Below are 16,276 nucleotides of genomic sequence, written 5' to 3' on the forward strand. Positions count from 1 at the left end.
ACTGTTGAATTATTCCACTGCTGTTCGTTAAGCTGTTGATGATGTTTGCCATATTTAGCAAAAAATCAGACAACACTGAAATTCCTTGTGAGTATGATTTAGCTTTAAGACTTCCTGACAGTAAATTAAAAAGACCTGTCTCTAAAAGAATGACTTGGTCATCCTTAACAGCATTTCCGGAACTTAACAGAATGGAGGTTACATTTCTTACGGGAATTTTTTCCAACCAGTCTGCTATAATCGCAGTGTCATTAAAGATCCTCAATTCTTGGATGAATAATTCATAAATGCCAATTATTAAATTCTCCTGGGAGATATTTGGAGACTGAAAAATTTCCAACACAAATGAAATGATCTTCTCAGTAGCGGTGAAATAACCAGTCATTTCTGCAGGTACATAATTTGCCAAATTTAATAAAATATTCTTAATGATTTCCAAATTCGGTGTCCAGGAATAATTGGCTGATTGCATATAAAGTGTATTACAAGCCAGGAAACCAAAGTTAGAGAGCAATTCATCCATGTTTGATGGGGCTTGACCGAATATTGACCAAACGGAGTTTGAAAAGTTGGCCACAGCATTTCCAACAGCCGTACATTCTGCCACAGAGGATACAGTGGGGTTAATCAGCTGAGAATTGGTAACATTGAAGAGGACAGAGAACATTGGATTTTTCATCAATGAAGCTATGGCCTGATAGATCTGGAGTGCCTTTCCATCTGTAACGCCATCTATAGAAACCAGTGCTTTTCTGATGGTTTCCAGCAAAGAAAGAGACACATCGATGTTGGGATCTGTCCAGCTCATGGATATATTATCCAAATTCTGCCAGGATTCCAACATGTTGGGCTGTATTGTCAAATTCACCGCGGCCTCAATGAGTTCATAAATGTGACCCTCAACTGATCCATTTGTTCTAACTATAGTTTTAATGATCTTTGATATTTGTGTCCATACCTGCTGTAAGTCTGAAGTCTGAAGGGTGGAATTATAATGTTGCATAATAAATTGAATAAAAAGGTGGACTGGGCTGGACTGATTAAATAATATGACTTCTAGGTTTTTTATTATCTGTGTTTCTGTCTCGACTGTAGAGTTATGATTTGGCATATTGCTGAAGATAAAGAAGATGCTATCATTAAGAGACTGAATCAGAGGCGCTTGGAACCCAGATATGTTGCTTATCTCTGCCAGGACACTCGTGGACATCCTCATCACTTGCACTAAGCATGTTAGCTCTTCAGCCAGTGGTAGCAGGTTGTCTTTACTGCATACAGTATGGAATATTGGGGAGCTTTGTAATGCCAGATAAATCATGTCATCCAATGTGTGGTTGCTGCTTGCTGTGGCATCAGAACTATTATACATGAACTGCCAGTTGCATGTTGCCAAATCCCGTGACTTATTGATGGTGCTATTCTTGAATATGGTCTGTACCAAAATTTGTAGCACCTCCTGTGCAGTACAGTTTCCACTATACGCCTGGGAACTGTTATCGCCCAAGAACGGTGTCATTGCTAAGTAGAAGACATCCAGAAGCTCAGCTTCCATTGCTGATATGTTTTGAAATGGAACCCAAGCCCATTCATCTTGTACCAATAAATAGGTAAAATTATACATTTGGTAGATATCCTCTTTTGCTATTGTCCCTTTAGATTGGATGTTATTAAGAATCTTTATTCCTTCTATGATTATTGTGATTTCTTTTTGTGAGATTATATGATTGTAAAATGTATATTCCAAGTCAAAGCCTTTTATAGCCCGTAAAGTCTGTTGCAGTTGACTTATAAAAGTTAAAATCAAGGATATGTTGGCACTTTCCATTTCTTGTAATAGGAGCCAAGTAACTTCAGTATCTGGTTGTATGCTCTCATTAAAAAGATTCCAAATAAAAGAGATATTGGTAAAACCCAAATTAAAGAACTCATTTAATGAAGTGATCATAAGTTCAACATCGCCTAAAATCAGACTAATATGTTGGTTATTCTTTTGGATCCATTGAACTACTGAGTATATTGTATTTCCAGGCAAAGAACTATTAAAATTCCATTTTGTTTCTACAACTTGTAGCAATAGCCAGTCCATGGTATGTAGCTGTGATTGCATGGCTTGCAGAACTCCACTAATGTTACATTGTAAAATACTGGAGATGTTTTCTATGCCAGGACTAGAATCAAATAGTTGTATCATCGCAGACAGAATGGTCATGGTAATGTCTGTTTCATTCAAGCTAATATTCTGTAGAATACCCATGTCATGTAAAATATATGTGATATATACCAAACTTGTGTTTATTGCTTGCAACGTGAACTGTTGGTCAAATGCTAGGACGGTCACATTGTAGAGCTCAAGGAGCTGTTGGTAGGTCAAATTATTCTTATCTAGATGACTTAACCAATGTTTGATTATTGAAGAGATGATTGAAATGTTACCATGCGTTGTCTGTGCCAACGGAAGTTGGCTTAGAAACTGTGTGAGTTGCAATGTCATGTTTAATTTGCACAAAAATGGTTCCACATCAGTCTGGTTGGTACAACTTGATGTGTTGAGCAGAATTTCTACCTGACAAAGAACCTGACTAATGTTGATGGACGTTAATACTTGAGAAAGGCTCTGAAGATAAGTAAGAGTGAGGTTCAGGTCTTCTTCCATTGATGTATTGAGGAGCATGCTTTTGAGTTTCAGGAGATCTTCATAGAATGTATTTTGGATTGTAGAAGTGTTGTATGAATGTCCCATTGCATATGAAAGCATCATAAATAGTTCATTGACTAGGACAATCTGTGACTGATTATACGATTCAAACAGTAGAAGAGAGTTATTTGCCAGGGTTCTGTTGTGCACAAAAGTCTCAAATAGGGCTACATCCACCAAAAAGTTCTCCATTCCTTTAATAATATCTGTACAGGTCCCTGATTTATCAACACATGCCTCCATAGCCTCAATAACAATCAGGCTTGCATTTGCTGCTTTCTCAAACCTTTCTTGTTCTTCTGGTGGTACATGTCTAGAGATAATGTTGACAAGCCAAGACATTATTTGACTTATATTGGTATTTTCATTTAGTAGAAGGTTGGACTGTAAAAATGGTAACATTTTGATAGCAGTACTACTTATGTTATTGGACTGCCCATGTGTTAGATTGTTCAGATATTGCCAAAGGTTAAAGATGGCATTTAGAGAATTTGGTACTTTGTTAGTGGTTTCTGGATTAAATTGTAGATATTTCACCAAAATTGCAGAAAGATCTTGAACAGTAATGTTGGAATTCATCTGATTAAAATGATTAAACATCTTTAGTGCATCGAGGAACTGCATATAATTGGAAATAATGAAGAACTTGATAAATTGTTTTATTTTAGGTATGAGGCTAGATTGATTCAAGGCTGAAAGAAGATTGAGTAGTTCAGTAGAATTGTTGGAAATATCTGATTGAAATGTCAAAAAATTGTTAATGAATATATGAATCTGGTTAATCATGCCAGGCCCAGTTACGTCAATAAGAAACCTTGTCACATTGAGCACAATCTTTAAAGACTCTATTAGATGTTTATCTTCAGATTGTGGTAAGAAAGGATTCAGCAGATCCTCCACTATCGTCTTCAGAGCATCTATAGTGGCGTTAGGGGAGAGAGGGTTGAATGAATTGACCACAGTCTGTACATCTCTTATTAGTATGTTAATTTGTTGGTAATTATTAATAATCCATTGTGTCACTATATGAATTACGTTGGCTCCTGAAGAACTAGCAATAATTCCAGTTTGATTTTGTAAGTGAAGCATCAACCAGTTGACCATGTCCAACGTCAATTGTATAGATTCTAGAGGTTCACTGATGTTATATTGTAACAGGCTGGAGAGGTTATATATGTTTGGTCCAGACGCAAGTTGTTTTGTCATCTCCGATAAAATGCTGTTGACTATTTCTGTTTCCTTCATACTTATATTCTGCAGTAAACCCATGTCTTGAAGGATATGTACAATATTCACTAAAGATGTGTTTACTGCTTGCAGTATAGGCTGGTGTTGAAGGGTTAAAACCGTTACGTTATAGAGATCAATGAGCTGTTGGTAGGCTGTGCTATCAGAATTAAAGTTAATTATCCATTGTCCCAATAATGAAGAGATGACCGACACATCGCTTTGAATTGTGTCTTCTAATGGTACTTGATTTAGAAGTTGTGCCAGTCGAAGCGTCACCTTTAATTTACATAACAATTCATCGCCGCCAGTCTCATTGGCACAGGTAGAGCTTTGAAGAACATGTTCTACTTGGAGTAATAACTTGGTTATGTTGACAGAGTTTAGTACTTCTAAAATGTTTTGAAGAGAAAGGGCGGCAGTAAAATTTGAATTATTTTCCATTGTTATGTTAAAGATCCAGTCTTTCAGTGCAAGAACGTCTCCATAGACTCCACTGTGGCTTGATGATGCATTATATGGATAACCCGTTGCATATGAAAGTAGCAGAAATATTTCATTTATCAATGTGATCTGTGATTGATTGTACAATCCAAAATGCAGGAAAGAACTATTCACCAGACTTTTGTTTTTCATGAAAGTATCAAGTGTATTTACATCTGCAATAAAGTTCTCTATTCCTTTAATGAGACCTGGGCAGGTCAGCATATTGATACTACATGTCTGCACAGCGTCAATAAGGTGTTGGGTAGCATTCACAACTTTATGTAACCTATCTTGTTCTGCTGCTGGTATATAGTTAGAGATAACGTTGACAAGCCAAGACATTAGTTCACTAACATTAGTATTTTCATTTACTAGGGACTGGAACATTGGTAGCGTGCTTACAGTGATGTTATTCAGGTCAATGAACTGTGCAGCTGTCAGATTGTTAAGATACTGCCACATATTAAGGATCGTATAGAGAAACGCTTGTGTTTCATTATTGGACCCCACATAAATATGTAGATAATTAGCAAAAATGGCAGAAAGTTCTTGAACAGAAATGGTGGTATTCATCTGGGCAAATTTGGTGACTAACTTTTGTGCATCCAGAAAAAGTTCCATATACTTTGTATTATTAGAACTCAGGAGAATCTGGGTATATTTCAAGATAAGGTTCAAAAGATTAGCTTCAATATCGATGGCGTTGGTTGGAACCTGCATTGTAGTCGTACTGTTCAATAACAGTTGAAGTTCACTGAAAATCATTGCCATGTTCATCCCAGCTTGAGCACCACCCAACCCCAGCGTAAAGTTCTCAGGCTGTGGTACAAAAGTCTCCATAAAACTACTCAGAACCATTTGTAGTCCTGTTATGGTCATGTTTGTGCTTCCATTAGAAAGGGCAATTGTTGTATCTGATATCAGTGACTCTGTGATATTGAATACGAGCTGCAGCAGGTGATGCAGTAGATTTTCATCCCCCGAATTTGCAGAACTATTATTCAGGACAAGGTCATTGACTAATGAGATTATTGCAGTTTTCAAGCCATTTTGATTGAAGGAATTCCAAACTTGCTTTAGTAACCTGAAAAACAAGTTATAAAATACTTATTATTTAGTACTTAGTGAGTATGAAACACGTCAGGAAAAACACAAACCATGTATTTTACATTGCATAACTTAGATCCTATATAAAGCCACTATTACAATTTTTTTGGCTCTATATAAGGTAAAAAGGTTAGGCACTTAATTCCTTCCTGAATGCTGTGCTTTCTAAGCAATCGGCTTTAGAGTATAAATGTCAGCCAAAAATTACAGTCCAACCTAAACTGCTGGTTTAATTAAGCACACAGCCTTGTAAGAGATACACAGTCATAACCGAAAAAGTAGGCACCCTCGAAATTGTTTGCAAAAGTGAAGTATTTCTCCAAGAAAATTCTTGCAATTGCACATGTTTTTTTGATACACATGTTTATTTCCTTTGTGTGTATTGGAACATCACAAAAAAGTGAGAAAAAAAGGCAAATTGGACATAATTTCACACAAAATCCCCAAAATGGGCCAGACAAAATTGTCGGCACCTTTCCAAAATTGTGGGTAAACAACTTTGTTTCAAGCATGTGATTCTCGCTCAAACTCACCTGTGGCAAGTAACAGGTGTGGGCAATATAAAAATCACACCTGAAACAAGATACAAAGGGGAGAAGTTGACTCAATCTTTGCATTGTGTGTGTGTACCACACTAAGCATGAAGAACAGAAAGAGGAGAAGAGAACTGTCCAAGGATTTGAGAACCAAAATTGTTGAACAATATCAATAATCTCAAGGTTACAAGTCCATCTCCAGAGATATTGATGTTCTTTTGTCCACAGTGCACAATTAGTGATGAGCTAGTATATTCGGTTAACCCTTTCAGCGAGCATGCTCAGGCGAGTACAGAGTACCTTCAGCGTGCTCTGTGATATGTTTGAATCACTCCCGTGTGCATGATTTGCCACTGTTTGACAGCTTTAATACATGTGAGGAATTCTTAAGAGACAAGCACTCCTCACAAGTATTATAGATGTCAAACAGTCGCAAATCATGCACATGGGAATGATTCAAACATATCACCGAGTGCGCTGAAGATACTCGGTACTCGCCCGAGCATACTCGCCGAAAGGGTTAACCGAACATACTCGCTCATCACTATGCACAATACAGTATAATCAAGAAGTTTACAACCCATGGCACTGTAGTTAATCTCCCTGGACGTGAACAACAGAGAAAAATTGATGAAAGGTTGCAACGCAGGATAGTGTGGATGGTGGATAAGCAGCCCCAATCAAGTTCCAAAGAAGTTCAAGAGGTCCTGCAGGCTCAGGGTGCATCAGTGTCAGCGCCAACTATCCATCAACATTTGAATGAAATGAAATGCTATGGCAGGAGACTGCACTGCTAACACAGAGACATAAAACGCTAGACTGCAGTTTGCCAAAATGTACGTGAGTAAGCCAAAATCCTTCTGAGAAAGCGTCTTGTGGACAGATGAGACCAGGATACAGCTTTTTGGTAAAGCACATCATTCAACTGTTTACCAAAAATGGAATGAGGCCTACAAAGAAAAGAATACAGTACCTGCAGTCAATTATAGTGCAGGTTCAAAGATGTTTTGGGGCTGTTTTGCTGCCTCTGGCACTGGGTGCTTTGACTTTGTGCAAGGCCTCATAACTTTTGAAGATTACCAAAGGATTTTGGGTCGTAATGTAGTCCCCACTGTCAGAAGGCTGGTTTTGCATCCTACGTCATGAGTCTTCCAGCAGGACAATGACCCCAAACATACTTCAAGAAGCACCAAGAAATGGATGGAAACAAAACGCTGGAGAGTCCTGAAGTGGCCAGCAATGTGTCCGAATCTAAATCCCATTGAACACCTGTGGAGATATTTTAAAATTGCTATTGGGAGAAGGTGCCTTCAAATATGAGATTCCTGGAGCGGTTTGCAAAAGAAGAGTGGTCCAAAATTCCAGTTTAGAGGTGTAAGAAGCTTGTTGATGGTTATAGGAAGCGATTGATTGCAGTTATTTATTCCAAAGGGCGTGCAACCAAATATTAAGTTGAGGGTGCTAACAATTTTGCCTGGCCCATTTTTTTGTTTTGTGTGAAATGATGTTCAATTTGCCTTTTTTTCTGTTTTTTTTGTGTTGTTCCAATACACACAAAGGAAATAAACATGTGTATAACAAAACGTGTAATTGCAATAATTTTCTGGGAGAAATACTTCATTTTCTGGAACAATTTAAAGGGTGCCAACACTTGTGGCTATGTCTGTAGAACCTATAAAAATGGCACCTTTAGTGATCTAATTGCTGCATTCATTCTGCAGAAATTGAAGTTTAATCAAATATGCTGATTAAGATACTTGATGCCTCCATGGCGTGGCCAAGACGCTTAATGCACTGTTCTGCCCACTGGTCATGCACGTCCCCACCTCCGTCACTGGTGATTGTTAGTACTGATTTGCCTGGAACAAGCTCTGTCTACAGAGAAAGCTCAAGCAAGCCAGCATTGTCAATTTACCAGTGAAGGAGGAGGCAGCATGCCAAACCAGTGGGTGGAATGGTGCACTGAGCCTCTTGGTTACACCAAAGGTACACCGAGGACCCTAATTGACATATTAAACTTCAGTATTAACTCAAAGTACAGTACAGACCAAAAGTTTGGACACACCTTCTCATTTAAAGATTTTTCTGTATTTTCATGACTATGAAAATTGTACATTCGCACTGAAGGCATCAAAACTATGAATTAACACATGTGGAATTATATACTTAACAAAAAAGTGTGAAACAACTGAAAATATGTCTTATATTCTAGGTTCTTCAAAGTAGCCACCTTTTGCTTTGATGACAGCTTTGCACACTCTTGGCATTCTCTTGATGAGCTTCAAGAGGTAGTCACCGGAAATGATCTTCCAACAATCTTGAAGGAGTTCCCAGAGATGCTTAGCACTTGTTGGCCCTTTTGCCTTCACTCTGCGGTCCAGCTCACCCCAAACCATCTCGATTGGGTTCAGGTCTGGTGACTGTGGAGGCCAGATCATCTGGCGTAGCACCCCATCACTCTCCTTCTTGATCAAATAGCCCTTACACAGCCTGGAGGTGTGTTTGGGATCATTGTCCTGTTGAAAAATAAATGATGGTCCAACTAAACGCAAACCGGATGGAATAGTATGCCGCTGCCAGATGCTGTGGTAGCCATGCTGGTTCAGTATGCCTTCAATTTTGAATAAATCCCCAACAGTGTCACCAGCAAAGCACCCCCACACCATCACACCTCCTCCTCCTTGCTTCACGGTGGGAACAAGGCATGTAGAGTCCATCCGTTCACCTTTTCTGGGTCGCACAAAGACACGGTGGTTGGAACCAAAGATCTCAAATTTGGACTCATCAGACCAAAGCACAGATTTCCACTGGTCTAATGTCCATTCTTTGTGTTCACTAGCCCAAACAAGTCTCTTCTGCTTGTAGCCTGTCCTTAGCAGTGGTTTCCTAGCAGCTATTTTCCCATGAAGGCCTGCTGCACAAAGTCTCCTCTTAACAGTTGTTGTAGAGATGTGTCTGCTGCTAGAACTCTGTGTGGCATTGACCTGGTCTCTAATCTGAGCTGCTGTTAACCTGCGATTTCTGAGGCTGGTGACTCGGATAAACTCATCCTCAGAAGCAGAGGTGACTCTTGGTCTTCCTTTCCTGGGGCGGTCCTCATGTGAGCCAGTTTCTTTGTAGCGCTTGATGGTTTTTGCAACTGCACTTGGGGACACTTTCAAAGTTTTCCCAATTTTTCGCACTGACTGACCTTCATTTCTTAAAGTAATGATGGCCACTCGTTTTTTTTTACTTGGCTGCTTTTTTCTTGCCATAATACAAATTCTAACAGTCTATTCAGTAGGACTATCAGCTGTGTATCTACCTGACTTCTGCACAACACAACTGATGGTCCCAACCCCATTTATAAGGCAAGAAATCCCACTTATTAAACCTGACAGGGCACACCTGTGAAGTGAAAACCATTTCCGGTGGCTACCTCTTGCAGCTCATGAAGAGAATGCCAAGAGTGTGTAAAGCAGTCATCAAAGCAAAAGGTGGCTACTTTGAAGAACCTAGAATATAAGACATATTTTCAGTTGTTTCAGACGTTTTTGTTAAGTATATAATTCCACATGTGTTAATTCATAGTTTTGATGCCTTCAGTGTGAATGTACAATTTTCATAGTCATGAAAATACAGAAAAATCTTTAAATGAGAAGGTGTGTCCAAACTTTTGGTCTGTACTGTATGCAGCGATCAGAGCAGTAAAGGTACAATTTTTTTTTTGATGAAATGAAATGTGCTTAGTATATACTGTCAGCTTGGGTTGACAGCCTCCCTTTAATTTCATTTTATTTTAATTTATATAGGCCTAAAATTCTCTGCTGACTCTATTAACATGTCTGAAAGAGGACTGGAGATTCTTTTTTCTGAAATAAAAAATAATATCTGCTATAAATCCATTTCACATTACACAGCCACCTCTAGTCACGACTGAAACAAGCTTGTTTCTCCGCAGAATGCAATAAGAAATGTATCTTTAGTATACTTCTCCTTGCGGTTGCTGTTGGCATTATTTAACTCTATTGTGGCAGGTTGCTTGAGCCCACCATACACATTAGATAGCTGTTAGCCGGATGATGGTTGGGCCAATTGTTCGGATGGCGGTCATTTTGGCCATCTCTACCATATACAGCAGCACGCACACTGCCTATATTTGGGATCACAAAAAGATTGGCAGACTGAAACAGGACATGTTGGATCCTTAACTCCACCGACAATCAATTGTCTGAGGCTCCCATACACATTAGACTGTTGGCTGAATCCATCGTTATCGGCGTTTTCGGCCAACATTAGTCTAATGTATATGGGGGGCTTTAGAATACTACTTATTTGGCTAAGTCCTGAAGAAGTATCTGTCCTATTCTTGATAACGGCCCTGACCACACACTGCCATTTAATAATTTTAAAACGTTATTGTAATAACTTTACAAGCCCAGAGTATTAAAGGGGTTGTACACATCACTCCTAATGTTTGCCCCCATTAAGATAAAAAAAACACTTATACTTACCTTCCGTTCTGGTGCTGTTCCAGCGGTATCGGGACCCGCGTTCCCATGGCTCATGTGAGGCTCTTACGTCACGTGAGCCCTGTGCCCATTCAGCACTAGCGTCACTGTCTCCTCCTTCAGACAAATAAGTAATCAAGAGGAAGTGAGAGCTGCGGTTGGCCGCTTACTTCCTCTTGATTACTTATACGTCTGAAGGACAGTGACGCCAGGGCTGATTGGGTGCAGGGATCACGTGACGTAAGAACCTCACGTGAGCCCCGGGAGAGCGAGTGCCGACACCGCTGGAATGGCGCCGACATGGGATATGAGTATAGGTGTTTTTATTTTAATGGGGGCAAACATTCAGAGTGAGAAGGGGTTGTCCCAGTAATGGTCAACCCTTTAAAGATCGCTTGTTGACTTGAAATTGTATTGTAATTTTTTAGAATAATGAGGCAGAAGTATATACTGTTAGCCTTCATAATAAATTTCTCAATGATCCCCAACCTTAAGATGTAGAATGTTATTCTTCTTCTCAATGTTTCAATAAGTCTAAGCCACAATGCAATGTTGCAAGACACGTAATGTTGTCATAAAGACATATTGCCACAACTTGGGCAGATGCCAAGGTCCATTAGACTTGGAGTTCTTAGTTCAACTTCCACTATTCTTAAGCCAAATTGAGGTAGACAGTGGCCTACTCATTGAGTATCTCGCAATGTTCTGGATTCAGGCTTGTCATTACATGCAGTGATACTGTGGCAGGGGAGCTCTAGTTGCTTTTCGCAAAATGTCAACCAATCATATGTTTGAGTCTATTATGGATAACCTGGCTATACACCTTCTCAGATGCTTTCCAGTGCCTTGTTGATTGGGTAGGGAAGGGGAGCACATACACAGTGAAAAGCCCACAAAACTCCTGATGTCCTGATGTTGTATCCATCCACTGAATGAACATTAATGCATATTCATGTTACTGTTAGCCCCTCAGCTGAGCCCTATCTACTGTCACTGGGGTAGGTACCTATCTGTCCTCTGTTACCTTTTAGTACAAGGTAGATTCATGTCAGCAGGGTAGTGGCCACATGCCTCTGCTCTTCTACATGCCTAGAGGCAATAATGTGGACATGTTTAGTTCAACATTGCCATTGACTATGGCCAGTTTACCAATATTTACTGTCTGTTGGACCCCTTTAATCTCCATTTACAAAACTCAAGTGGTAATATGATTGATTATGTTCAACTACTGTTTCTTAATATATGACAGCAATTATTAGGAAGTTCATGAGACATATGAAAAAACTTACGTCTCTTGAGAAGAAGAATCTTGTGTACCATTCATGATGATTTCTATAACATCCAATACAAATGACACCCAGGAATTATACGAAGAGGCAGGTTGTGCCAGGAGCATATCTTGTATATCCTGTACCATTGTAAAGGTGAAATTCTGTACTTTGAGAAGCAGAATTTCTGTGGAAGAAGGAGAAGTCCAAGCGAGATCCAATAAGAAATAAGCAAGCTTCTGGCAAGTTCCATTTTGTATCCAGTCCATTGTGCTATTAGTGAACAGTTCACTAATGGTAGGCACAACACTCAGGATGTTCATTATGCTCTTTTGTGTTAGGCCTGGCTCTGCGAAGATCTCGGCTGCCGCCTTAAGGATGTTTTCTGCAGCATTCAAATATTTGCTCATGTTATCAGGCATGAGAGGAATTGCATAGGAAACTAGCCGTCTGGAAGTTTGGAGCAAAGTAAGCCAATCATCCTGGGACTTATTCCATTGCAACAAAGTACAGACATCCAAAGTGAAGTTTGACAATAACAGTTCATCCACCCATGCACTTGTCTGGTTGGAGGTATTCAATATTATTTTATATACAGCAGTAAATATTCTGGAAATATTATGGCAGTCCATCGCTTGAAACGACTCCAGTGTGAATTGGAGAAACTGTGTGAGGTTCATGTTTTCGGTAAAATAAATCCGATTAAGAATTCCCATGAAGAAATGATAAAGCTTAAGAAATTCTTCACCCTCTGTAATATTTTGTGTTGTAATCACAGCCTGCAAAACCTTCACCATTTCATCTATCTGGGTCACATTAAGCTCTCCGGACATCAGTCTGTTGATAATTTGCCAGATTGTTGTAAAGTCCACAATGTTAAGACCTTGAATTGAGTTGATCTGCTGCAGAATATCTGATAAGTGAATCACATTTTCTAGTTGATTCATTGCTCCTGTCTCATTTTTGGACAATAACTGAATCAAATTTTCTATTTCATGGAATGACACATTGGACATGTTCAGTAACTCAACCCCGTTTTGTAAACTTGACATGATATCTATCATTGAGATCTGTATCAATCTGTAAAGAGCGTATGGATCATCATGCATATTATGATTTTCTGTCTGATTTTTTATATACATGATGTACCACTCTATGATCTGGACTTGACTTTGCACATTTTCCAGCTGTGTGCTGTTGATGTTGAGTGAACTTAGAGACGTGTTAAGGAAGTTGCCTTCTTGTAACACCTTAAAAATACTTAATATAAGGTCTTCCACAATGGAGAATGATGTGTTCTCCATCTTGACATCCTCAATGATCTTTGAAATATTTTTTAAAGTCCAGAATATTGTTTGGAGTGTGGGTTCATATAGTAATGCAGCTCTTGTAAGATCATACAGGGTAATCATTTGTTGGAATACATCGGCAGTTGTGTTTATTTCACTTAACCAATATTGAGCAATTGAAGATCCCACCAATACTTGCTCCATCAGTGGTTTAGGAAGTGGTAATTTTTGCAGGAAATGTAAGAATTTGGAAGTGAGATTTACTATACACAACAAGTTTTGGTTTTCACACTGGAAGTCCTTCTGCAAATTCATTATCTGGAGGAGGCTCTGTGTTACATTGGCTGACGCAACTTTTTGAAAATTTCCAATCAATTGTGTAAAATTCTTGAGTTTTTCCAATTCCGATTGAACAGTGCTGGCATATGGGTCTTTAGTGATGTTAAGAATGAGTTGACTTACTGAAAGGATATCTTGGTAGACATTCTGAAGATCCCCAGACAAATTGTCAGTGGTGTTTTGCAAATTCCAAAACAATGAAAAAATATGATTTATCAGAGACATCTGTACATCAGTTAGTTTTTCCAATTCCATCAGTGTTTCATTAGAAATCTCCAAGTTAAGTGTTCCGTTTTGCATGTTGGTAATGACATTAACCACATTTATAGCCAACACTTCAAAGCCAGATACTGCACTGTCACAAGCCATCGAGTCATTGCTGCATTTCTCTATTAGCTCCATAAGTATTAATATGCTATCAGTGAAATTGGTAATGGTATGTTGTTGGTCAAGAGGTATGTTTGAGGACAGAGCATTAAGTAATGTGGAGACAAGGCTGTTATTACCTTTACTAATATTGTATAGACTGGACGGATAGAAAAATGGCAGCAACTCTAAAGCAGCACCTCCTAATTCACTGGTTTGTAAAGATGATAATTTTTGACATATCTTGAATAAGAAACCCAAATCTGAGATGGTTTGGTTTATTTGACTGTTGGATATAAAGCTGGACAGCTGTTTAATGTATAGTTCAAGTATATTCCTGTTGAAGGTCTTGTTCAAATTTAGCAAATCACAGAAATTTTCTACAGTGTTGACCAAACCTGGAACATTTATGTTACCATTACTTAAATTCAGGAAATAATGCATTGTTTGCATAACCTGATCTTTTTCACCTCCCGAAAAAAAAGCAGCAAAAACATTGAGCAGGGTGGTACTGTAGTTATAATAGAGTTCTGTAGAGTTTTTAGAATGCAAGTTGTTGAGTAAACCTTCAAGTTCATTTACTGCTTCATTCGATCCATTCTGGGGAAAGGTTATAGCCAGTGACACATTATTCCAGTTCTGGGCAATCTGTAGTATGTCAGTGACTAGAGAGAAGATCAGTTTGGTGATATCCTTGTTTCCAGCAAGGTTTTCCATTCCATAAGTGCGATTAACGTTCCTGACAATATTCTGTAGGATGTTGAATACTAGACTGTTGTTGTAAGATGGTGGCTGTAGTGCAATGCCAGAGATTGTTTCATTGATGGCAGATACAAGAAGACTCAAGAAGTTCTGCATAATTTTCTGCTCTTCTGATGAAAGGTTGGAGATTTGATTTTGTATAGACTTGATGAAAATATTCTGAAGGTCTCTGTCTTGGAAAGATGTCAATATCTGACCCATCCTCCTAAGGATAAAAAAGAGGATATATTTTATGCTTTGCTTTATGCTTTTTATGTTAATTTTTTTTATCAAGCCTTTCACTTTTTATAGAAAATTCTATGATTATTGTATATTTTATGCGATAATTATAATACTCGATATCATCAATAAGGCTTCTAGGTTGGATATTTAACAAAAATGTGACTTTACTCTATGAACTGCATATATGTAGTACAATTGTCAGAACTGTTCTTTTCATGGCAAAAGAGATCTTATAATGACAGTAGTTGCAAAAATCAAACACCTTGTGTCTGAGGACAGATAAAGGAACGACAGGGAACTATAATTCACAACGTCGTCTATTCTGGATCATCATATAACTTAGCACGTAAAGTCAGCAATTCTGATGACATATGCTAAGTACATTATTTCTTATTAATTTCCAATTTCCTTAAATCGCTCTGATCGCTGCTGTTTAACCACTTAAATGCAGTGAAACACAAACAGTGGCATTATCAATAATACATTTGCCAGTGTAGGCTTCATAGGGGAATGTCATTGTCTCTATATGCTGCAATTCCATGGTATTGCACTATATAGAAAAGTGATCAAATCATTGCTGGTACAAGTCGTCTAAGAAGGCTAAAAATTAAAGTAAAAAATAATTAATAAAATATATACAGTACAGACCAAAAGTTTGGACACATCTTCTCATTTAAAGATTTTTTTGTATTTTCATGACTATGAAAATTGTACATTCACACTGAAGGCATCAAAACTATGAATTAACACATGTGGAATTATATACTTAACAAAAAAGTGTGAAACAACTGAAAATATGTCTTATATTCTAGGTTCTTCAAAGTAGCCACCTTTTGCTTTGATGACTGCTTTGCACACTCTTGGCATTCTCTTGATGAGCTTCAAGAGGTAGCCACCGGAAATGGTTTTCACTTCACAGGTGTGCCCTGTCAGGTTTAATAAGTGGGATTTCTTGCCTTATAAATGGGGTTGGGACCATCAGTTGTGTTGTGCAGAAGTCTGGTGGATACACAGCTGATAGTCCTACTGAATAGACTGTTAGAATTTGTATTATGGCAAGAAAAAAGCAGCTAAGTAAAGAAAAACGAGTGGCCATCATTACTTTAAGAAATGAAGGTCAGTCAGTGCGAAAAATTGGGAAAACTTTGAAAGTGTCTACCACAGCATCATGCAGCGGCATGCTATTCCATCCGTTTTGCGTTTAGTTGGACCATCATTTATTTTTCAACAGGACAATGATCCCAAACACACCTCCAGGCTGTGTAAGGGCTATTTGACCAAGAAGGAGAGTGATGGGGTGCTACGCCAGATGACCTGGCCTCCACAGTCACCAGACCTGAACCCAATCGAGATGGTTTGGGGTGAGCTGGACCGCAGAGTGAAGGCAAAAGGGCCAACAAGTGCTAAGCATCTCCGGGAACTCCTTCAAGATTGTTGGAAGACCATTTCCGGTGACTACCTCTTGAAGCTCATCAAGAGAATGCCAAGA

General features: G+C 38.7%; 1 protein-coding gene across 1 annotated transcript in view; it reads right to left on the minus strand.

Annotated features, from left to right (window-relative positions):
- Nucleotides 1–16,276, minus strand: part of ABCA12 (ATP binding cassette subfamily A member 12) — a 313,653-nt gene that overhangs the window by 188,467 nt on the left and 108,910 nt on the right. The window contains exons 12-13 of the mRNA XM_073646632.1: nucleotides 11,831–14,770; nucleotides 3–5,492 (exon numbers count right to left, since the gene is read on the minus strand). Of these exons, the coding sequence (XP_073502733.1) occupies nucleotides 3–5,492; nucleotides 11,831–14,770 (8,430 nt within the window). The remainder of the gene's footprint in view (nucleotides 1–2; nucleotides 5,493–11,830; nucleotides 14,771–16,276) is intronic.

Source organism: Phyllobates terribilis, unplaced genomic scaffold (assembly GCF_046119375.1).
Source record: "Phyllobates terribilis strain yellow unplaced genomic scaffold, ASM4611937v1 Scaffold_9__5_contigs__length_417890890, whole genome shotgun sequence".
In the NCBI taxonomy this organism is placed as follows: Eukaryota; Metazoa; Chordata; class Amphibia; order Anura; family Dendrobatidae; genus Phyllobates; species Phyllobates terribilis.